Source organism: Schistocerca americana, chromosome 3 (genome assembly GCF_021461395.2).
Source record: "Schistocerca americana isolate TAMUIC-IGC-003095 chromosome 3, iqSchAmer2.1, whole genome shotgun sequence".
Lineage (NCBI taxonomy): Eukaryota > Metazoa > Arthropoda > Insecta > Orthoptera > Acrididae > Schistocerca > Schistocerca americana.
The window spans coordinates 866097589-866123879 of NC_060121.1; the positions used below are offsets into that span (position 1 = coordinate 866097589).

Genomic DNA, 26291 nt, shown 5'->3' on the forward strand with positions numbered 1-26291 from the left:
CAAAATTTTGAAGGTAATTTATGAATCTGTGCACACTCTTGCGTGAACTTTAACTGATATCAATATCAACAGTCCTTGAGTATCATTTACATTCAGGGTAAATAAACATAATTCGCATTACGTATTTCTGCTTCTAGTAGTGTGCGGTACCAAATAATCACCGCAGCCATTGAAATTATCGATGTGTCTATAAGTTATTAAACACACGAAGCACAATACTTTTAGCGTAAGTAAACCAAGTTCAACAGGTACCTATCAAGTCTGAGTCACTGCATTCACATTAGTTCCATTGTGTTTAATCTTGAATGTGACAATGTCGGTGCAGGAACGCTCCTCCGGACACGGCGTTAACTATTCTTGCCTGCACCGAACCTCTTCGTGAAGGATCTCGGCGGCGAGCGAAACAATGAGCCGATAGGAGTTGAACTTACAAGCGTGCGAACAAATATTTCTTTTGTAACAACTTTTAATGAATGGTTAAAATACACATTTTTAACCATGCTGGTACGACGGGTCCAAGCAAACGTCCGTACGCTACCACTTCCCGAAACAAAAGGGTGAAGATACACTCCTGGAAATTGAAATAAGAACACCGTGAATTCATTGTCCCAGGAAGGGGAAACTTTATTGACACATTCCTGGGGTCAGATACATCACATGATCACACTGACAGAACCACAGGCACATAGACACAGGCAACAGAGCATGCACAATGTCGGCACTAGTACAGTGTATATCCACCTTTCGCAGCAATGCAGGCTGCTATTCTCCCATGGAGACGATCGTAGAGATGCTGGATGTAGTCCTGTGGAACGCCTTGCCATGCCATTTCCACCTGGCGCCTCAGTTGGACCAGCGTTCGTGCTGGAGGTGCAGACCGCGTGAGACGACGCTTCATCCAGTCCCAAACATGCTCAATGGGGGACAGATTCGGAGATCTTGCTGGCCAGGGTAGTTGACTTACACCTTCTAGAGCACGTTGGGTGGCATGGGATACATGCGGACGTGCATTGTCCTGTTGGAACAGCAAGTTCCCTTGCCGGTCTAGGAATGGTAGAACGATGGGTTCGATGACGGTTTGGATGTACCGTGCACTATTCAGTGTCCCCTCGACGATCACCAGTGGTGTACGGCCAGTGTAGGAGATCACTCCCCACACCATGATGCCGGGTGTTGGCCCTGTGTGCCTCGGTCGTATGCAGTCCTGATTGTGGCGCTCACCTGCACGGCGCCAAACACGCATACGACCATCATTGGCACCAAGGCAGAAGCGACTCTCATCGCTGAAGACGACACGTCTCCATTCGTCCCTCCATTCACGCCTGTCGCGACACCACTGGAGGCGGGCTGCACGATGTTGGGGCGTGAGCGGAAGACGGCCTAACGGTGTGCGGGACCGTAGCCCAGCTTCATGGAGACGGTTGCGAATGGTCCTCGCCGATACCCCAGGAGCAACAGTGTCCCTAATTTGCTGGGAAGTGGCGGTGCGGTCCCCTACGGCACTGCGTAGGATCCTACGGTCTTGGCGTGCATCCGTGCGTCGCTGCGGTCCGGTCCTAGGTCGACGGGCACGTGCACCTTCCGCCGACCACTGGCGACAACATCGATGTACTGTGGAGACCTCACGCCCCACGTGTTGAGCAATTCGGCGGTACGTCCACCCGGCCTCCCGCATGCCCACTATACGTCCTCGCTCAAAGTCCGTCAACTGCACATACGGTTCACGTCCACGCTGTCGCGGCATGCTACCAGTGTTAAAGACTGCGATGGAGCTCCGTATGCCACGGCAAACTGGCTGACACTGACGGCGGCGGTGCACAAATGCTGCGCAGCTAGCGCCATTCGACGGCCAACACTGCGGTTCCTTTTGTGTCCGCTGTGCCGTGCGTGTGATCATTGCTTGTACAGCCCTCTCGCAGTGTCCGGAGCAAGTATGGTGGGTCTGACACACCGGTGTCAATGTGTTCTTTTTTCCATTTCCAGGAGTGTACATGAATTACTAAATAGAAGAGCGTATTTATTATTTCATACAGATATTTAACGATGTATCAGAACATTATCCTTGCCACAAAACAACTCGTTAATTTACTTTTGGCGGTGTCTTTGATTCATAGGTCATTCAGTTTACATATAACTTATCCAAAGTGGTTCACCAGATATGCAAATATTTTAATATGTTATTCTACAAGTAAAACTAAAGAAAAAAGTTCATATAAACATAGGTCCGCAAGTGTTTAGTTGCGGAGCTACGGCTAATAAAAGATTTTGCCTGAAATTTAGCAACTTCGCTAATATGATGCCATCGCGAAACTGTGCGAGGTTAAAGTAAAGCACTTTCCATTTATCTTGTTGTTATTGGTCTGATGAATCTAATAAAACAGGTCCCAGACGTGTATCTGCAGTAGTTTTCCAGAACATCCAGTTAAGCAAAGATTTTTATCGAAGTAAATTTGTTTACTTTCCATTAAGAATGTAGAAACGTTTACGTCATTGTTGGCAACCGTTAGTGAGTTGTTTCAGTCGTTTCGTAATCTTGAAACAAATTAGTTTTCTGTATCGTTCAGTGAAAGAACATAATAACAACAGTGTATTTAAGTGAAACCACGTAGTAACTGTTGTAGTTTGTAGATTATTTATGAAACAGGGATACCTTTCAAATTTACAACAGAGGAATACGCCGATATGGTGTATCTTTATGGCAAATGTGACGGTAATGTTGGTTCTGCAGTTAAAGAATATTGCGTACATTATCCAACTCGGATTCCGAATGCACGAAGCATTAGCGGAGTATTTCGAATGTTACGGGAGACAGGTTCTCTACCTAGCGTTCATAATCTGTACGAGTGCTCGATACGTGAAGACGATGATGAGGATATTATGGACGCTGTTGAACGTAGCCCGGGTACCAGTACCCGCCATATCTCTCAACGATTAGGCATTTTACAATCTAAGGTTCGGCGTACACTGAAGTATAATAATTTGTATCCTTTCCATAAACATAAAGTGCATCATTTACATCCGAGAGATACTGCCCTTTGCTTGGAGTTGTGCAATTGGTTAAATACTAATCGGAAGTTACACAAATACTTTTTATTTACTGATGAGGCACAATTTACTCGAGATGGTATAAACTATTTACATAACGAGCACGTATGATCCGAAGCAAACCCACATGCAATTTCCAGCAGCGATTTAGCACGAAAATGTGGTGTGGTATACTCAACACACACACTACTGGACCAGTCATTTTCCTAGGACGTCTAACTGGCGCTTGCTCGAAGATGTTTCACTTGCTACCTGACTCAAATGTATTTTCAATATGAGGGCGCGCCTCCACATTTCATCAATGCCGTTACTATACATGTAAATGAACATTTTCCCCAGAAATGGATTGGCCGTTGTGCTACACGTCTGTGGCCACCCAGATCGCTCGATGTAATACCAACGGACTTTTGTATATGGGGATGGATGAAACTGGAAATTGGAGATTTGTGGTAAGTCCTATGGGACCAAACTGCTGAGGTCATCGGTCCATAAGCTTACACACTACTTATTCTAACTTAAACTAACTTAAGCTAAGGACAACACACACACCCACGCCCGAGGGAGGACTCGAACCTCCGACGGGAGCAGCCTCGCGAACCGTGACAAGGCGCCTCAGACAATACGGCGGATGGATGAAAGACATAGTTTATGAGAACAAAGTCAATACACGTGAGGCATTACTTGCTCGCATTATGAATGCAGCAGACGAAATTAAGAACAACCCTGTGAAACTGAAACGAGCAACAACACATGCAGCTAAATGCATTGAACTCGGTGGGGACATTTTTGAACATTTATTGTGAATGTATTGTGAAATTGTATGTGCACTATGCAATTTCCTCAACACTGAGCTTTTTTCCGGTTTAACGTCAATTCACGTGCTATGGTATTAATAGAAGCAGATTATCTGACACATTCATACAGTTTCAGTTCATATTATTACCATCATTACTCCAAAATTAAACTCTCTACAACTTCTGTTGAAAACTTTGTGCAGTTATCTGGGATTTATAAAAAAAAATGGGCCAAGTAGTCAATAAATAAAATTTTTTACGAAATTACGTCTTTGCTTCTCTGGATGTTCTGGAAAACTACTGCAGATACACGTCTGGGACGTGTTTTATTAGATTCACCAGACCAATAACAACAAGATAAATGGAAATCGTGCTTTACTTTAAAGTCGTACAGCTTGGCAATGGCTTCATATTGGCGAAGTTCCTAAATTTCAGGCTAAATCTCTTTTATTAGCCGTAATTCCGTAACTAAACGTTTGCGGACGTATGCTTAAATGAACTTCTTTCTATAGTTTTACTTGTAGAATAACATATTAAAACATATGCATATCTTCGTGAATCACCCTGTATATAAGAAAAGAAAGAAAAATAATATGATCCAATACAGTGTAGACAAGATTCTACTCAGTTTTGATAAAGTGCAGAAAGTAGTGAGATGCTTGGAGATAAAGATGTTTGACCATTTACCCAGTGACGTGAAAAAGTCCAGTAAAGAGTAAAAGTAAATTTACACAGAAATTGAGAACATATGTGTTGAGAGTTCCTTATTTTGGACAGAATAACATTTGGACGAAGCAAGATACTATAGAAATTAAGCTACACATGTCTCCTACGATAAGACCATTGCGCATCAACTGTGGCGCGTTGTCAGAGGAGACTACATGTTCCTGGTTAGCCGCGGCCACACTTCTGCTGCGGTATGGATAATACACAGTGTGCGAGTGAAATCGGGTGGTAAACGGAAATGTAGTCCAGAGTTGAAACGAGCAGTAGTAGCGTCGCATCCAACCGTAGTGAAACAGTGCCAGTCAGCTATTTGACCGATGCGCGCACAGACATGGATTGTGCTGATCGAGATGGAGCGTGTAATATACCACTGGACATTAAAATTGCTACACCAGGAAAGAATGCAGATGATAAACGGGTATTCACTGGACAAATATATTATGCTAGAACTGACATGTGATTACATTTTCACGCAATTTGGGTGCATGGATCCTGACAAATCAGTACCCAGAACAACCACCTCTGGCCGCAATAACGGCCTTGATACGCCTGAGCATTGAGTCAAACAGAGCTTGGATGGCGTGTACAGGTACAGCTGCCCATGCAGCTTCAACACGATACCACAGTTCATCAAGAGTAGTGTCTGGCGTATTGTGACGACCCAGTTGCTCGGCCACCATTGACCAGACGTTTTCAGTTGGTGAGAGATCTGGAGAATGAGCTGGCCAGGGCAGCAGTCGAACATTTCCTGTATCGAGAAAGGCCCGTACAGGACCTGCTACATGCGGTCGTGCATTATCCTGCTGATATGTATGGTTTCACAGGGTAGAGGCACAGGTCGGAATACATCTGAAATGTAACGTCTACTGTTCAAAGTGCCGTCAATGCGTACAAGAGGTGACCGAGACGTGTAACCAATGGCACCCCATACCATCACGCCGGGTGATACGCCAGTATGGCGATGACGAATACACGTTTCCAATGTGTGTTCACTGCGATGTCGCCAAACACGGATGCGACCATCATGATGCTGTAAACAGAACCTGGATTCATACGAAAAAAAGACGTTTTGCCATTCGTGCACCCAGGCTCGTCGTTGAGTACACCATCGCAGGCGTTCCTGTCTGTGATGCAGCGGCAAGGGTAACCGCAGCCATGGACGCCGAGCTGATTGTCCATGCTGCTGCAAACATCGTCGAACTGTTCGTGCAGATGGTTGTTGTCTTGCAAACGTCCCCATCAGTTGACTCAGAGATCGAGACGTGGCTGCACGATCCGTTACAGCCATGCGGATAAGATGCTGTCATCTCGACTGCTAGTGATACGAGGTCGTTGGGATCCAGCACGGCGTTCCGTATTACCCTCTTGAACCCACTGATTCCATATTCTGCTAACAGTCATTGGATCTCGACCAACGCGAGCAGTAATGTCGCGATACGATAAACCGCAATCGCGATAGGCTACAATCCGACCTTTGTCGAAGTCGGAAACGTGATGGTACGCATTTCTCCTCCTTACACGAGGCATCACAACAACGTTTCACCAGGCAACGCCGGTCAGCTGCTGTTTGTATATGAGAAATCGGTTGGAAACTTTCCTCATGCCAGCACGTTGTAGGTGTCGCCATCAGCGCCAACCTTGTGTGAATGCTCTGAAAAGCTAATCATTTGCATATCACAGCATCTTCTTCCTGTTGGATAAATTTCGCGCCCGTGGCACGGCATCTTTGTGGTGTAGCAATTTTAATGACCAGTAGTGTACTATTGTATTTCAGATACTTTGCAAGTGAGATATTTACCATAAAAGAAAGGAACAGCCATCGGGCTGTAGTTGTAAAGATATTAAGCATCACAGCGCATGTGTAAAGAGACGAAATACTTTATAATGTGCGCCTACACCGAGATGCACGTCTAGCGTTAAAATATTTCAAAGAAACACTATGACCTGCTGGGCGCAGATATTTAAATCATTGCCACAGCGCTCTATATCAATAAGGTGCGAAACGTTTGAAAGAGCAATCCATCGTTTGTTAAGAAATGTTCTAGAGACGTCATTACCTTTTTACGTTTGGTCGTCGATTTGTTAAGACGTGTCGTGTAGCACCGCTGCAAGTTATATTTTATTTAGTGTCAAAAACCATGTAATCACCGAGCAAAACCGTGTAATGCTAAAAAGTACTTACGCGCACGCCAGAACATTTAATTTTTCAGCGATTGTTGGACTGCTCCAAGCATGAGAGAAACATAAAAATGTAAGTTTTGCATTCATTGTATATTTGTTAGTGTCTATTAGTTTAACGCCCTTTTCTTTGAGAATATATTGATGCTTCACTTTACAGAAAATGTCTGCTTATTCTTTTCTTTAAACTCACCATGATTTTTCAATGTATGTAAGCTTTGTTACAGGTTCGCTCTTCATCGCGATATCTCGATTGTATTAGGGAGGACATTAATGTGTTCAATTTCCAATCTGATAACTTTTTACAAAATTTCACTGTTTTCCATTCATCTCCATTTTTTTTTTTTAATATTCAGATAGGTCCGTTAGGTATTTTCATCGAAGATTCTGATTGCATCAAGGCAATCCGGGACAAAGGTCAGTCAAGAAACCACCTTCGCGTAATCAAACCTTACGTCTCCTGAACACAATCGAGAACCGACGCATCGGCGATCATACATTAATTTTTTTCTCTTTCCAAGTCGTACCAAAAACGGCAAAGTAGAACTGCCGTGAGTATGCAGTCCAGTGTTATAGGTTGCATTCTTTATCTTGTCGGCAAACACTGCCAGACATCATTACAGTCATATTTGATTAAATGTGAGTGAACAGCAACATCTATAATACTAGAAGCCCCATTGACATGGACCACAGACCACAACGGCTAGGCAATCTTTTCAGTAGTCTGAAAGAACATCTGAGGCGGAAAGAGGTTTTCCAACCACGAAGACGTTCACACAGCGGTTCTCGAAAGGATCCGTGACAATCCTTCGAGGAAGTGAACTATTGCCAGAACACCCCTTCACTTGGAAGTGAAGTGCAGCAATCAATAAAAGTCACTTGGCCTGCCATTATGATATACAACATAGTCTTTGTTGTCTCCCCATATAACAGGTGGCCCACACAAGCCGCCGTCTGTAGTTTTATGTTTCCCGCATACGTTAGTGCAAGAAGGGTAGCGTCGCCACTGCTGTCCAGTGGGGAAGTGCACGTACAAGCGAATCTCCACCGAGCTGTGCCGCCGTCTGCGTGCGTTTTCCTCCTGGTTCCAATCTCGTGGCCCACTACAAAGACGGGCCGCGGCGCTTACGTCACAGCACGTGACACAGCAAGTCTTACGAGTGCGTGCAGCCGTCTACAGCGGGGAGCGACTAACTAATTCAGACGAGTTTAATAACTGTTGACTGCGCGTTTAAGTACAGGCAAGTTCTCGATAGCAGACGGCAAAATGAAGATCTTTAGTGGGTACCTTTTCAATTAAAGATTGGTTTCGCATGGGCCCTGCAAGGAGCTGAGAGTTCCCGAAGTTTGGCGGACAAGCCTACTATGGTGAAACAAGCGGTGTATCATTTGAGAGACACAGAGGTGAGCGTGTGTGCCGGGACTTATCCCAGTTCACAGCTACTAACACCACGTCACCATAACCCGTAGCGTACAAGTAATGCACCATAATTAAGAATGAAATTAAAAAATTAAAATTACATTTCCAAACTTTGTCATATGCTTCATAATATTAATGTATAAATTGTCAAATCTCAGAGTGATAAGATGAATGTGTTTCCCTAAATACATCGTTTTAAATAAAAAACATGTGGTGCTGAATAATACAGCTAGAAAGCCAGAATTCGGTCAGAATGTGCAAATGTATGTCAAAATTAACTGTTGCAAGTTTCAACTTGATCGGAACAGAATTTCACTTGCAAGCAACGTTTTTAGGAAAAATAAGTGGCGCTAAATAATAAAGCTCGAAAGCCAAAAATTTGTATGAAGCTTCAGTTCGACATAAAAACAGTAAATGCGTGACCCCATCGAGCTATCTCTCATAGTTTCCGAGAAATTTACTGAAAACTAAATATCGAACGAAAACGTCTGTATTAGTAGATTAAGTATTATTTATAGTAATGATAGAGAGTAGCCCAACCTGGTAACCGAGCGATCTAAGCCGGCCGGAGTGGCCGAGCGGTCCTAGGCGCTGCAGTCTGGAACCGCGCGACCGCTACGGTCGCAGGTTCGAATCCTGCCTCGGGCATGGATGTGTGTGATGTCCTTAGGTTAGTTAGGTTTAAGTAGTTCTAAGTTCTACGGGGCTGATGACCACAGCAGTTAAGTCCCACAGTGCTCAGAGCCATTTGAACCATTTTTGAGCGGTCTAACGCGCTGCTTCCCGAGCCGGAACGCGTGCCGGTCCCCTGCACGAATCCGCCCGGCTGGTTAGTGTCGAGGTCCAGTGTGCCGGCCAGCCTGTGGATGGTTTTTAAGGCGGTTTTCCATCTGCCACGGTGAATGTTGGCTGGTTCCCCTTACTGCGCCTCAGTTACACTATGTCGGCGATTGCTGCACACTTTCTCCACGTATGCGTACACCATAATTTCTCTACCACCCCCAAGAGGGGGGCGGTCCACTGAGGGCCGAAACCGCACAATAACCCTGGGTTCTGTATGCGGCGGCGGCGGCGGCGTGGGTGGACTGCTGTGGCCTGTTGTGGGGCTGTGGACCACTGCGGGCTACGGTGGGACGAAGCCTCTCCATCGTTTCTAGGTCCCCAATTCCATACACAGTACACACACAATGATAGAGAGTTTTGATTATAGCACTAACTAAACCCATTAAGTAATAGAGCTATAACAAATTTCAAGACTTTGATGTAAATAACAATCAATACAAAGTCTTTGAAAGTTGTAGTTCATAGATAATGTTCTACCGTCAGTTCCGTTCTAAAAATTTTAGACGAGGATACATGCATCCACCCTCCGTCGCATGGAGTCCCTGATGCGTTGATGCAGCCCTGGAGAATGGCGTATTATATCACAGCCGTCCACAATACGAGCACGAAGAGTCTCTACATTTGGTACCGGGGTTGCGTAGACAAGAGCTTTCAAATGCCCCCATAAATGAAAGTCAAGAGGGTTGAGGTCAGGAGAGCGTGGAGGCCATGGAATTGGTCCGCCTCTACCAATCCATCGGTCACGGAATCTGTTGTTGAGAAGCGTACGAACACTTCGACTGAAATGTGCAGGAGCTCCATCATGCATGAACCACATGTTGTGTCGTACTTGTAAAGGCACATGTTCTAGCAGCACAGGTAGAGTATCCCGTATGAAATCATGGCGGTGAATCGAGGAAGTACAGTACATACTGACGAAACTAAAATGAGCTCTAACATGGAAATTAAGCGTTTCTGGACACAACTCCAAATAACATCTTTTCTTTATTTGTGTGTGAGGAATGTTTCCTGAAAGTTTGGCCGTACCTTTTTGTGACACCCTCTATAAATACGGCCAGAGAGGCAGCGACTTCATGTCCAGAACAAGGCGCTTAGGTTAGCGCTTCACCTGCCAGGAGACTTTCAGCACCGGAGATCTCCACAGAGTAGCGGGAGTCCCGCTGCTCAAACACCGATTCCGGCAGGTGGCGCATCGTTTTTATGCGACCGCCCGTATGTCGGAGAACGACCTCGTCCGCAACTTGGGCAACCAAGTGCATTGGCACCCGACCACAAGGTGGCCAGACCTGTTGCTGGTGTAAAGGAACTCCGCAACATGAGCCAGAAGAACTAATAGAAGCAACGCAACCGTGAAGAAGATTCAGACGAGAAGACAACGTCCAACACCCCCAGGAAGAAGTAGGAAAGGCGTGATCCGCTCATCCTACAACTCACCGGAGTACGAAACTTCATTTCGCACCCAGCTACCATATGGTCGGCGTCAGTCAAACGCCGGTTTACGAGCAGCCCTCGGGTGACGACACAGCCAGACTGAAACTAAACACATGTTTTCGGTACGAATAGGAAGTGAACTCGCGAGGGCAGTACAACTTCCTGAATCGCTTAGATTTCGCGGAAGTAACTGTTCGGCGCCGCCCGTAATGATAACAAAACCGCGTGGCAAGTAGTAACGTTATTTTCCACATTTGTGGCGAGCAATTAACTTAGATTATTCGAAGTCAGGGCGAAAAATCATTTATTGGGGACTTACCGTAGAGGTCGCCTCTGAACTGCTCATAATGCTGTTTTTGATAGAGACATTAGACTTATTAGTATTAACATCAGGAATACTATGATGTTGTGCGTATGAAAATTTATCAAACATATCTATCAATTAGAACTCAAAATCCTCATTTATAATCATAGCTCCTGATCCCGATGAGTAAATAGAGAATAGAAACATTTCTTTCAGTGACCTGGACAATAATGTGGACTTGCAGACTGGAAACTATGGTCAGTATGTTCTGCATCGCTTTCTGGCTGGCCACAGGAATAGTTGATAGTTGTCAGGCTCTCGTAACAGACGGCGCCGCACACTACTGTTGTGACGTCATAAGTTCGTTGTAGGCGCCCGTATATTTCGTTGGCCCCGTTCCGCACTGATAAGATCGCGCGGCCATCTTTTCGCAGTTTGAATCAGATCTTACAATGAAACAGGTAACAACCGTAATGTACTATAGCGAAGACTACACCTATATGACACTTATCTACGGGCAGACGCATCGCAATGCAGCTGAGTCCCGAAGACTGAATTCACAACGCGAGGTCTACCTTCTGTACATGTTTTCAAACATGCAGAGATGCGCTTAAGAACCGGAGAAGGCTTTCAGGTACAAAGTGTCGTGGAAAGATCGATCCGAGACGCACCCGTTGATGCCCGGAATGTTAAATGAAAATATCGCGTACGTGCAACGTAGTATAAACGAAAGTGTTGTCATGTTATTGTATTTAGGTTGCAGTATTATTTGTACCTGTAATACTAATAATACCAGTCACCTACAAAATCCTATTAGCTTGTCTCTTGAATAAAACATAACAGCAATCAGAACCCAAAGTAGCAGAATATCAAGCAGGATTCAGACCCAATAGATCATGTCCGGAGCAAATTTTCAACATCAAAACCATACTCAAAATGCGAGCTCTCAGACAAAAACCTGTAGTATTTGCAGATTTCAAAAAAGCATACGATTCAATAGACAGGCCCTCACTATTCCAAATTTTAGAAGAGAGGGGCTTATCCCAAAAGACGAGAATTCATAAAATAAATACTAATTGGCACGAAATCTAAAGTAAAATTTATGAGGGCGATCTCAGAACCCTTCGACAGTCAAACAGGTGTAAGACAAGGTAGTTCTAGACAAAGTTATGGAAGAATGGTAGAAGGAACTTAATAAATGTGGGGTTTGGAAGCCAATTCGACTGGGCATTACCAAAAACAACGTCTGTATACCATATCTTGCATTTACGGACGACCTGGCGATACTAACAGAGGATGAGCAGACTGCAGTCAAACAGCTGGAAATACTCAAATGGGCAGAAAAAGAAGGTATACAAATTTCATTTGAGAAAACTGAAATGTTTTGTTCAAAAACAGAAATTGCAAGCTTGAAAACGAAATATGGTAAAATTAACAGGGCTCCATACTTTAAATACGTTGGAGAATTCATCGAACCGACAGGTACTGAAAAAAATCTCACAGCAACATCGCCTCCAAAAAATTAAAAAAGGATTAAGGTTAGTGCAAACCTCTACAACAAAATAATCAATGTCAAGAGGGGCAAAAATTCGACACTACAATACTGTCATAAAAGCAGCAATACGCAAGTGCAACACTAACAATTAACAGAAAACAACGACTTGAAGACATCAAAAAAGAAGAGAGAAAGATCATCAGGAAAATTGTATAGAAGACATAGCCAAGATGGTTATAGATTACAATCAATTAAAAGAACAGAAAAGTTTTCAAACATCGAAACTGATATTAGGAAAAGACGAATGAAATTCTTTGATCATCGCAGCCGGCTACCAGAAATCGATTGACGAATAATAGATTATGTAACCTCAGTTAAGAATTCCCCACCCTGGATGGATGACATTCGAAACGACCTAACAAATGCAAACATAAGAACCAGACGACATTATAGAAAGCGACACGTTCAGACACAAAGTAGACAAATGGGAAGTTACATCAGAGCAACCAAAAGTAGAAACCAAAGTGGTCGGATGATCGTAAACAAGCCTTTTCGGAAAGAATGAAAACCTATTGGAAGAACATGAAAAACTTAAAGAAAAATTTGATCGAGTTATTTGCTTAACATCTTCCATTTCTGGGGAGAATTCACCAATAGTAATAGTAATAATAATAATAATAATAATAATAATATGGTCATTATTATTAATATTATGAAATTCATTAGATTTCGTTCACTAATACCTATTTCTCATCGTAATTAGAACAAAGAAGAGCTCCAGCGCACCTGGGGATATCGAGGTCTTCGGTACAAAGGATTCTGGAGGATCGAAAATGGCAACCCTTTAAGCTGCACTTACAACAACAGCTATATGGAAACTATTTCCAAAATTGGGTATCGTTCAGCGGACGTCTCGTAAATCCAGACAGGCAGATTTTATGAGGAGATGAATGATATTTCGTCAATGACGCCACCGTCAGTAGACACTTGGATTTTTTTCTTATTGGGTTAAATGAAAGCCAGGCTTTACGAAACGGAACCGAAAAATCGAGATATGTCAAAAGAACAAATTCGTCATGCTTGCGATTCAGTATTTGCATAAATATACATCAATGGATACAACAAGGTGGACATGCATTTAAACATTTGTGTTACGAATAAAGCAATTATAAAGATCTGTCAGTCTGTAACATAGGTTTACAGGAACAATATTTATGACATTCATTATATTCATTATTCTCTATTGCAATCAAAGATATGATAGTATTTATTTAATACTGTCGATTGTGTTGAACGAATTGGTGCATTATGTGTTGTTAGCAAACTAGCTGTCATATTCTGATATGCCTTGAAACAGGTAATTAATAAGCTTTGGCCCTTGTGCGTATTGTTTTGGTCAAGGACAATCATTCTTCTGCACAGGGTGAGGTAACGGCCGAGTTGTGGCGCCCTGAAAATATTCTAAATTCGTATTTGGCGTGGCCGTACGGGCCACTCGGCAAGCCGGGGCTCGTCAGCAACCGCGTGGTACCGAACATTAGCCGGAGCAAGAGGGGCAGCCCCAGCGCATGGTCGCGTGGCTGGGAATTCCATGTTGGCACTGTGTTGAGGACTGTGCTTTGTGTTGATGAAGGAGATTTGTATGCCGGGTGTGCCAAAGATGGTGGATTTTGTGAAACCATAGTGGCAGACATTTCACAGTTCATGTAGAAATTAATAATAACCACAGGAATCATGATACCTTGAAAAGAAACATTTACACTACCATTACCTGTACGAAAATTCTGATGGTGTTATCAGATTTTCAATATCTTTATTAGTTCAAAGTTTAGTATCTGATAGTAAATTATAGAAGTAACACCCAGCAACGAGTTTCCAAAGTCTAAACGGTTCAATCGATTTTGTCGATCGACGTGTCTTTAGAAAGCTATTAGTGTAAACCTAAATTGGTATGAATTACAGGCATGTAACTTGAATAGTACATGAGTTATTGGAGGTCAAAGTGGCCGATTACTACTGATCGCGTCAGGCCATAAGTACTCCACAGTTACACGAAAAACAGTACGTGCATGCTTATAAATATATTTATTCGTCTATGTCTTTGTTTACATCCGATATATACTATTCATGAAGAAATTGGTCACATATTTACTGTGTTTTAGAAAGCACAGAGGCATTAGGCTACTGGCCTACTTTTGTTTCTATTCCTTTGATATATGTTTATTTAATCCGTTTATGTATTTAATAACGTGTGTTAGAGCGTGTTTATGGTCCAACCGTAGGAATATTTATTTAATTTCAAGTTATTTAAATGTAAATCCAGTATTTCGGAAGTGTTTCAACATTTTTGTGAGTGCATTGTCTTGGAGACATGACGGGAGTGCTCTAGCCAATCACAGCGCTCGTTACTAAAGTAGGCGACTACCAAAGTCAATGGAGAGACTATGGAAGTGGGGGAGGAGCATCGGTTCGCACAGGACGAGTGCTGGACGGGAAGGCGTGGTGGAAGATTGCAGGAAATACTTGGAGAGTGTTGAGCAGTTTGCGCGTGGTTGCGGGAGATAGAAAATATTTCGTAGTGCCGACTGGTGCACTTGTGATATTTCCGTGGCTTCTGTAGTGAAGACGTAGTATGTGTTTAAAAGCGAATATCTCGCGAGCTATGTTGTTGCTCATAGCTAATTACGGAAGTAGGAGTCTATTGTTCCCCTGTTATTCAACTTATATTTCATTTAATTGCTGGACCATCGACACCAGTAAGCGTTTTACAGTAATAATTGACATTCTTAAAGATACTTCTGCTTTCATACTCATCATTCAACGTCGTTAAAATAGTTCCTGCAGATTTTATTTAATTGCAACCTTTCACTCATTAATTTCTATGTTACATTCAAAGTTCAACATTTTTGTGAGTGCATTGTCTTGGAGACATGACGGGAGTGCTCTAGCCAATCACAGCGCTCGTTACTAAAGTAGGCGACTACCAAAGTCAATGGAGAGACTATGGAAGTGGGGGAGGAGCATCGGTTCGCACAGGACGAGTGCTGGCAATTGCCAAGTGATAGGAACCTTCGACCGTTCGATTCATGTGTATATTCATATTGTATACTGTAGACTCAGCAGTATTTAGGTTATAATGCGGCAACTACATATCCCAGCCCCTAGACAACGAAACCAGCCAAAACATTTAATATTTCAGCTCTGAGTCTGAGGGTACGTAGTTGATTAATTTTTTTTGAAAGCCCGCAACAGACACCTATCTCGAGCCTAGGACTCTAACCCGCCAACTCTCTTACAGCAAGCAAGTTTTCTAGCGTCGAACTATAGGACCAGTTATAGTTTAAAGTGTTCGTTTTCAGGCGCTGGTCTTAACGTTTAGCAGGGTCTCCTGTTTGTTAGTGTGGAGTCCCCTTTACTGTTCTGCTTAAGCAAAGGTTTCGGCGTCTATAGAATTAACTAATGTCAGTAGAGAGTGGCATGCATGGGCCATCTAGTATACAGGGTGACTTTTTCCACCATGTACAAACTCTAGGGATTGATCAATGAGAGAATACGGAACAAAAATGATCTAACGAATTAATGTCCGGAAGTGCATGGTTTCTATGATTGAGATCATTTAGTCAATCGTACTTTATTAAGAGACTGCGGTCCAATACAGACTGTACCACGCAGCCACAGTTACCGTACGCATGGTTCCCTCCTAGAGGGAGGTACTGTTCCTGATACATCATGCCCTAGTGCACTCCCTTGCCATAGCAATTAGTAATGGTGTGTCCAATTCACTTCTCTTACTGACTCACCTTGTAGTGTATGTGATTCAGCATTGTACACAATGACTCTGTATAAGAATCAAGAACTTTCAGACATGGTGTTTACTTACAGAAAGGCAAATGGCGGTGGGCTGCAGGCAGCAAGGTTATATCAGGAGACCTATCCCTGCCGACAACAACCACATCATTCAATTTTTACAACAGCGTTTCACCGTTTGTCTGAGACAGGAAACACGAAATCATGAAGGACGTACCAGAAACGTTCGGACACCAGAACTGGAGGAAAATGTGTTTAACACTATGGAAGGCAACCGCCATATCAGCACCAGACAGTTGGCCCGTCAGTACAGGGTAAGCCAGATGACCGTGTGGAACATTCTCCATGACAGTTGTTACTATACTTACCACTCACAGCGTGTGCAGCGCTTACTAGCGACAGACAGACTTTCCACGTCTGGAGCAGTTTTGTCACTGGTTTCTTCATCAGACAACCACAAGTCTGGGATTTGTGTCATCCATCCTATTCACAGATGAGTCCATCTTTACGCAGAGTGGTATCTTCAGCTTTTATAAGTCATCTGCTGAATAATATGCATAACCCCATGGTATGGTGACAGCGAATCATAAGCATCAGTGCAACCAGAATGTGTGGGCTGGGATAACTGGCGACCGTATTTTGGGATCAGTCTCTCTTCCACGTCACCTTACGGAATCGAACTATTGGCGTTCCTTACAGGTGACTTTGCCTCCCCTGCTAGAGGAAGTGACACTTATGATCCGTAGGATACTACATGATGGTGCTCCAGCCCACTTTGGCATTAACGTCCAGACACATCTCAGTTGTGTCTTCACTGGTCAATGGATCGGACGAGGGGGCCCAGTTGCATGACCCACTCGTTTACCAGATTTCAACAGTGCAATATCTGGTTATGGGCCCATCTCAAAAGTATCATGTATACAGAGCCCATTCCAGATGTGGAGACACTGGATCAGCGTATTCATGCTGCCTTTGGCACTATTGGGATGCAGCCTGGCCACTGTGAACTTATAAGACAGAACATACTATGGTGCGTATACACATGTGTTGAGGCACATGGAAATCATTTTCAACACATACTGTTACTGTGGCTGAATGGTACAGTGCGTATTACACCGCAGTCTCTGTAACAATGTATAATTAAATAAATTGTCTCCAGCTTGAAAACCATACATATTTGGACATACGTTTATTAGACATTTTCGTTCTGCATCCTCTCATCAATCCTTAGAGTTTGTACATGGTGGGAAAAATCACCCTGCATACAATACCTGATAAAAAAAAGTAAAGCACACAGAAGATATGATCAGATGTCAATGTAACTTCAAACACGTATACACCATCGACAGGTACACTATTTTATCAAAGGTATCCAGACACCTAGCTCAAAATGACTTACAAGTTCGTGGCGCCCTCCATCGCTAATGCTGGAATTCAGTATGATATTGGCCCACCCTTAGCCTTGATGACAGCTTCCACTCTCGCAGGCATACATTCATTCATGTGCTGGAAGGTTTCTTGGGGAATGGCAGCCCATTCTTCACGCAGTGCTGCACTGAGGAGAGGTATCGATGTCGGTCGGTAAGGCCTGGCACGAAGTCGGCGTTCCAAAACATCACAAAGGTGTTCTATTGGATTCAGGTCAGGACTCTGTGCAGGCCAGTCCCTTAAAGGGAGGTTATTGTCGTGTAACTACTCCGCCACAGGCCGTTCGTTATCAAAAGGTGTTCGATCGTGTTGAAAGATGCAATCGCCATCCCCGAATTGCTCTTCAACAGTGCGAAACAAGAAGGTGCTTATAAGATCAATGTAGGCCTGTGCTGTGATAGTGCACGCGAAACAACAAGGGGTTCAAGCCCCCTCCATGAAAAACACGCCCACACCATAACACCACGACCTCAGAATTTTACTGTTGGCAATACTCACACTGGCAGATGACGTTCACTGGGCATTCGCAATACCCACACCCTGCCATCGGATTGCCACACTGTGTACCGTGATTTGTCACTCCACACAACGTTTTTCCACTGTTCAATCGTCCAATGTTTACGCTCCTTACACCAAGCGAGGCGTCGTTTGGCATTTACCGGCGTGACGTGTGGCTTTTGAGCAGCCGCTCGACCATGAAATCCATGTTTTCTCACCTCCCACCTAACTGTCATAGTACTTGCAGTGGATCCTGATCCAGTTTGGAATTCCTGTGTGATGGTCTGGGTAGATGTCTACCTATTACACATTACGACCCTCTTCAACTGTCGGCGATCTCTGTTGGTGAACAGACGGGGTCGGCCTGTACTCTTTTGTGCTGTACGTGTCCCTTCACGTTTCCAGTTCACTATCACATAGGAAACAGTGGACCTAGGGATGTCTAGGAGTGAGAAAATTTCGCGTACAGACATATGATACAAATGACACCCAATCACCTGACCATAATTAAAGTCTGTGAGTTTAGCGGAGCACCCCATTCTGCTCTCTCACAATGTCTAATGACTACTGAGGTCGATGATGTGGAGTACCTGGCAGTAGATGGCAGCACAATGCACCTAATATGAAAAACGTATGTTTTTGGGTGTGTCCGGATACTTTTGATCACAAAGTGTATGTAAATGATTAGAGTCGCAATTGTCTGTGACAGGTAGAATAGTCACTGTAGTGCATGAGTGTTGCCATCTTTAGTGTTAACAGTAATAATCTTTTAAAAATAATTTAGTCTCGTGACCAAAACATAATCAAAACCTTTAGTTTTTTCCCCTGAGACAATGTCATTTTACCCTTTAGAGGGACCACTGCTCCAGAGCGACTTCTACCCACCTGGCGTCCACTCGAGCTGGTAGGAGTGGAAGTCCTTGTCGTAGCCCTGGCCAGTGGCGCTGTTCTGCGAGAAGGTGGCCGTCTTGTAGGCGTCCAAGGGGTAGTAGGGTCCGAAGTGCAGCGTCGAGGCGACCTGCTCGGCGCCGATGTTGGTATCGCCCAGCGTCAGCCCCAGGTTGCCGCGAGCCTCCAACAGGTCGACCTCGCCCGACGCCGGCCACCGACCGTACTTGTTGTAGCGCGGCAGCAGCCAGATGGCTGCAAGACAGAAAAGTGAGTGCCCAGCAATACTACTTTATTTGCCCATTTCACCTGGCCATAGGGGAGTCTACAGGCAATCTGTTACATCTAACCAGATTGCCTGAATAGGTTGAAGGTACGGTGTTTTATAATGTACCAGATTGGTTTACAACTTGATCCTTTACATAAACGGAGAGTCCGATCCATATGTTGCAGATATGGTAATTTTCATAGCTGCTGTTAATAACTTTGTCATTCTTAATTTTAATACATTGCTGGAAAAAAAATTAGTACACCTGGAAAGACGATGTCGATTTTGATCTGATGACCTCATATGCCGCCTGGGGGATGGTAGATATACTGATGATGTTTTCAACATCGTCTTCCAATAGATCGCGTAGTTACATAGCTACCAGAGGGTCATCTGTGTCTACCCTTTAATACACTACTGGCCATTAAAATTGCTACACCAAGAAGAAATGCAGATGATAAACGGATATTCATTGGACAAATATATTATACTAGAACTGACGTGTGATTACATTTTCACGCAATTTGGGTGCATAGATCCCGAGAAATCAGTACCCAGAACAATCACCTCTGGCCGTAATAACGGCCTTGATACGCCGGGGCATTGAGTCAAACACAGCTTGGATGGCGTGTACAGGTACAGCTGCCCATGCAGCTTCAACGCGATACCACAGTTCATCAAGAGTAGTGAGTGGCGTATTGTGACGAGCTAGTCGCTCGGCCACTATTGACCACACGTTGTCACTTGGTGAGAGATCTGGAGAATGTGCTGGCCAGGGCAGCAATAGAACATTTTCTGTATCCAGAAAGGCCCGTACAGGACCTGCAACATGCGGTCGTGCATTATACTGCTGAAATGTAGGGTTTCGAAGGGATCGAATGAATGGTAGAGCCGCGGGTCGTAACACATCTGAAATGTAACGTCCACTGTTCAAAGTGCCGTCAATGCGAACGACAGGTGACCGAGACGTGTAACCAATGGCGCCCCATACCATCACGCCGGGTGATACGCCAGTATGGCGATGACGAATACACGGTTCCAACGTACGTTTACCGCGATGTCGCCAAACACGGATGCGACCATCATGATGCTGTAAACAGAACCTGGATTCATACGAAAAAATGACGTTTTGCCATTCGTGCACCCAGGTTCGTCGTTGAGTGCACCATCGCAGACGCTCCTGTCTGTGATGCAGCGTCAAGGGTAACCGCAGCCATGGACGCCGAGCTGATAGTCGATGCTGCTGCAAACATCGTCGAACTGTTCGTGCAGATGGTTGTTGTCTTGCAAACGTCACCATCTGTTGACTCAGGGATCGAGACGTGGCTGCACGATCCGTTACAGCCATGCAGATAAGATGCCTGTCATCTCGACTGCTAGTGATACGAGGCCGTTGGGATCCAGCACGGCGTTCTGTATTACCCTTCTGAACCTACCGATTCCATATTCTGCTAACAGTCATTGGATCTCGACCAACGCAAGCAGCAGTGTCGCGATACGATAAACCGCAATCGCGATAGGCTACAATCCGACCTTTATCAAAGTCGGAAACGTGTTGGTACGCATTTCTCCTCCTTACACGAGGCATCACAACAATGTTTCACCAGGCAACGCCGGTCAACTGCTGTTTGTGCATGAGAAATCGGTTGGAAACTTTCCTCATGTCAGCACGTTCTAGGTGTCGCCACCGGCGGCAACCTTGTGTGAGTGCTCTGAAAAGCTAATCATTTGCATATCACAGCATCTACTTCCTGTTGGTTAAATTTCGCGTCTGTAGCGCGTCATCTTCGCGGTGTAGCAATTTTAACGGCCAGTAGTGTACAGACAGGAGGCTCAGTGTGGTGTATATGCATGCAGCAAGAAGGTAGTCGTGCAACAGAGATGCACCCATACTTCCCACATCCATCTGAGCAAGTTTGCAAATGATGAAATTGTGTCCAGAAAACTAGGACGTGCTGCGTCAGTTGTATAACGTTGCCGGTGTCAGTGGTCACGTGAAAAACATTCTCACAACTGTAGACGTGGTTCTGGACGTCTAAGCAGCTCAAACGCCCGCCAGGTATTGTAAGGGCAGCAGTGGCAGACCGTACATCTACCACAGACAGATAAGATGGCTTGTGAGGCCAGACATGTGAACACGAACTGTTGCTAACCGGTTATTAGCAGTGGGACTACGGGCACGCACACCTCTAGCCCGTCTTCCATTCACGCCACAGCACCGACGTCCGCAGCTCGACTGGTGCCATCAGAGGATAACTTGGAAGATGGAATGGCGCGCCGTGGTCTTCAGCGATGAACACAGATTCTGCCCACACCCAAGTGATAGTCGTTTGTGAATACATTGTAGTCCTGATGAGCACTATCTCGTTGAGTGCATTTGTCCAAGACACGCTGGCCCCATCCCACGCTATATAGTCTGGGGTGCAATAAGCTACAACTCTCGTTCACCTTTGTTGTTTCTCGAGGGGACGCTAACCAGCGCTTAGTGCGTGCAGCACGGTGTTAGACCTGTTCTTCTGGCGTTCTCGCAATGTGTTGTTGTTCCAGCGGGATAATACCCGCCCACACATTGCTTGTGAACCTCAACGTGCTCTGCAAGACGTGCAGGAACTTCCCTGGCCAGTAACATCTCCAGACTTGTCCCCAATCGAGTAGGTGTAGGATATGATGCGACAGGACTTGATTCGCGACACTCGCCCATCAACAACTCTTACAGAACAACGTGATCCGGTCGAGCAGGCGTAGAATAACGTATCCCAGGACAGTATTCACCATCTGTACGATCGACTTGATGCCAGAGTCAGCTCCTGCACTGCTGCCCATCGAGGTTGCACCATGTACTGAGTGTGTCAGCGTGGGTCCATACCTGGTACCAAAGAACTGCTTCTGCATTTAATCTGTAAACCCAATCATTTCATGCACTCCATATGCACTATTGCGACAATAAATCTTGAGTGAATCGGAAAACTCCAAAAGAGTGTACTAATTTTGTTTCTGACAGTGTGTAACGCTAGTCAACAAATACACTATTCAAAAGAATTAGAGGAACACGTGAATCAATGTCCAGTATGTCATATCTATTTTGGTACAGACGCTATCTGTGGTCTTAATTCCTTAAGATTTTCGTTTTCAATGTATGCAACAATTAAAATCATTCGCCATGTATTGTCTGTTTCGTGTACGACAGTGTAAGGTGATCTTTCAGAAGGAAGAGCATAAGCAGTGTGCTTGTGTTTTCTAGTGAGGTACAAAGATGGTAATTGTCATTTTTGGATGTTGTGTTCAACCAAGCACATGCTATGCAACAGCTTAATGCAATACAAGTTGCTATGGTACTTTGTTTGAACCAAAAGTGATAGACTCTCCGTCGTGTTGCTGCAGATGCCAGTTTGTCTCCATCTGTCATCCACAGGTCGTGGGCACTCTACACAGGGCGAGTTGGAGGTCACTGAAGCATTACAACCCCACGTCGAGACTGATACTCAGCCATCTTTGCATTGTGGTGATGCACAGATACCGCTACAACAACGCAGGACAGACCTGAGACTGGCCACTGGAGCCACAGTATCCGATCAGACTGTAATGAACAGGTTACAAGGAAGGACCATTCCAGAAGTAACATTCCACCTATACGTCCTCTTAGAGTACCCGCTTGATACAAAAAAATCTTACAGCATGCCTTCAGCTCTGCCGTTCCCATGTCAACTGGCAACTTCGTCACTGGCGAAATGTGTTATTCACAGAAGAGTCCAGATACCCTCTGATGCAAAGTGTTGGCCGCGTTTGTGTGTGGAGACCTGTGGTGAGCGGTATCGCCCAGATGTTGACCAGAAAATCACCAGATTTCCAAGGTTTTGTGATGGTGTGGGGAAGTATCGGTGAAGACAGCCATACAGATCTTGTTGTTGTCCATGGTCGCCTTCCCGCCAGCCAGTATATCGAACAGATCCTGTTGGACCATGTGGTGATGACTGCTTACGTTGGTGGCCCACAGTCCGTTCTAATTCCAGGGCCCATGTGACAGGCGTCGTCAGGGGTGTCTCGCGATGCCTGGAAACTGGAGTAACGGAATGGCCGGCAGTGAATCCCGACCTAAACCCCATCGTGCATATGTGGGACATACTTGACAAACTTGTTCGTGGTCGTCCTGCTGTACCCCAGACTCTCCATGCGTTGTATAAGTCTGCCTCAAACACAATGAGGTATCTCGAACAGAATGAGGATTTTTTGATAGGGAGGACGCTACACGCTATCTTGGATGGACAGTCATTGCCATATGTAAAAGTAACTTCTGGTGTACCGCAAGGAAGCATGTTGTGCTCCTTGATGATCAAGTTGTGTGTTGATGATCATGCGGACATTATTAATAGTAACCCTAGACGTTTTGCAGATGATGCAGATATCTACAACGAAAAACAGTTGAGCGAAGCTGTACAAATATTCAGTCAGACCCTGATATGATTTCAAAGTTGTGCAAAGATTGGCAACTGCTTTAAATGTTAAAAAATATAAAATTGCGCATTTCACAACTATGAGTATAGTATCAACGAGTCATAGCTGGATTCACTCAGTTCATACAAATACTTGGATATAAAACTTTGCAGGTATATGAAATGGAATGACTACATAGGCTGAGTCATAGGTAAAGCAAGAGACTTTTTTTGTAGAGCAATGGGGAATGCAAATAGCCTACAAAGGAGATTTCTTACAAATGACTCGAAAGACTCATCCTAGAATATTACTGAAGTGTGTGGGATCTGTACGAAATAGGGGTAACCGAGGATACTGAACGTATACAGAGAAAGACCGCACGAATGATCACAGGATGGATAACCCATGGAAGATTGTCACAGATATGTTGGATAAACTTACCTGTCAGATACTTTAAGATAGTCGCAAAATTTCCCAAGAAAGCCAACTTACAGAGTCTGAAGAACCGGCTTTAAATAGTGATCTAAGAACATACAACTTTAACACCTATTTTCAACTTATATTGTATTTTTATCGATATTTCTCTGTCAATTTATAGTATTGCTTCGGTGTAATATTGTATCTAACATGGAAATTTTTTGACTATGTATACCTATTCCATTTATTTCAACTTTTGAACGATGTAGTTTAAATTATGCTTGTGAATTTAAATAACTACTGAAATTATCGTTATGTAATGTAATGTAAATGATTTGGTCCATAATTAAAGGGAACATAGGGTTGAATGTAAAAGATGAAGGGTAGCCCCGCAGCTACGGAAGTAGCCTGGCGGAGTGGAAAAGGTGTGGTTGGCGCGTAAGTGGCAACTCGTCCTTTGTGACGAGAAGGAGTCTGGGCTGAGTAGTGCTGTGGTTAACACCTCGTTAGCAGTAACGGATCATTATGGCTCATATTCCTGGGGTTTTGAGGCCAGAAGAGCTTTTTGTTGTTCTGGTCTTCAGTCCTGAGACTGGTTTGTTGCAGCTCTCCATACTGCTCTATCCTGTGCGAGCTTCTTCATCTCCCAGTACCTACTGCAACCTACATCCTTCTGAATCTGCTTGGTGTATTCATGTCTTGGTCTCCCTCTGCGAGTTTTACCCTCCACGCTGTCCTCCAATACTAAATTGGTGATTCCTTGATGCCTCAGAACATGTCCTACCACCCGAACCTTCTTCTAGTCACGTTGCGCCGCAAGTTTCTCTTCTCCCCAATTCTATTCAATACCTCCTCATTAGTTACGTGATCTATCCATGTAATCTTCTGCAGAAGAGCTTAAGGGCAGTATTTATGGGCCTCGGATGCTTCATCTTGTGATACCATTATCACAGTATGGTTTTTGTCCCTATAAAAGTATAATTCCGACGTTAAGAAGATCTGCAACAGGGCGAGGCCAACAGTACTGCTATGACTGCATCGCCGCCAGGTTAACAGCCACTGCGAATTGCACCACCAGTGGCACCAGCCTTCCGCTAAATTGTTTATATTTGGCACTCTTTAAGTGAACCAGGTATTTGTGAAATTTGGTTGATTTTAATAATAATCGTGGTGTTACTAAAAACTCTATCTTACACCTGTGATTAACCCAAATCACAAACCTGGACAGGAATCCTACCCCAGTAAATTTAATTCCAAGCGTCCTAATTTACTATGAGAAAGTGGTTGAACTTGAATCTAATGTGGTGTTGTCATGTGTACAGCCAATTATACTTTTGATTAGATCAAAAGACTGCTTATGAAAGCACATTTGTTATTTAAAGAGTTATAGTTTGTTGTGCTTTACTTAATTAATAATTAATGATAAGAATGCTTACGATTTCTCATACATACTGGTGTAGTTCAGTTAATGAGCGTGGTTCTTCAACCCATGGAAGTTTAAGGGTCCTCATGTACTAGTCTACCTTGTTAATGAAGCTCCTTCAGAGCCAGAGTTGTTAGATTTACATTCTGTTTAGTTGCTTCAAAAGCGAGTTTAAGAAAGAACAATTTACTGTGTTATCTAGTGTAATGCAAGTTGGTTAGTGCTCAGGCGTAGAGACCCTGTACCAAGCAATGAAGCTATAGATTATGATCGATAGCAGACCTCCTGATTTAAATTCAGAATCATTTCAAGCTTTTCCCTGTTCAGTATTGCTAATAGTTTCATGTGTTACACCTAATTCATTTAAGGTACGTGTTGTTACTAGGCATTGTAAGGTGTTGTAAGGTAGGTTATTGGCAATTTGTTTGTTACTAGCACATTTATCTGCAAGGTTAGGTTAATGTGTTGTGATGTGAACAGATATAATGAAAGAGTGTATGTGTGTGTCAAGGAAGGTTAGACCAGCCTTAGCACTGCCTTCTGCTTTAACATTTTGCTTGACACAAGATGCCTAATTAGGCTGGCGACCAGCTTTAATATGTAATGTTACAAGTTGCTTTTTTGCTGGGAGAACGTCTGTTCCTGCCCCACCGCCTACTGTTGGTTATAATTTGCTGGAGTGTTTCGGGAAAGAATCCCAGCTTGATTGTTCTGTCTCCATTAGGTTATCTCCCGGTCACACCACAGAGGTATAGCGTTAGCATCGATGGCCGTTTAAGGTGGTCGGTGGTACCGTTACACAACAACCTCCTACATACGGCTCCCACACGGATTGTGAGGACACGATTAGATTAGTTACAGCACGTACGGAGGCATGTAAACAATTGTTCTTCCC

General features: G+C 44.1%; 1 protein-coding gene across 1 annotated transcript in view; it reads right to left on the reverse strand.

Moving 5' to 3' along the window:
* The window catches only part of LOC124605806 (beta-1,3-glucan-binding protein-like), a 111412-nt gene that overhangs the window by 21815 nt on the left and 63306 nt on the right, over positions 1–26291 (reverse strand). Inside the window, exon 4 of the mRNA XM_047137709.1 lies at positions 18855–19112. Within this exon, the coding sequence (XP_046993665.1) occupies positions 18855–19112 (258 nt within the window). The remainder of the gene's footprint in view (positions 1–18854; positions 19113–26291) is intronic.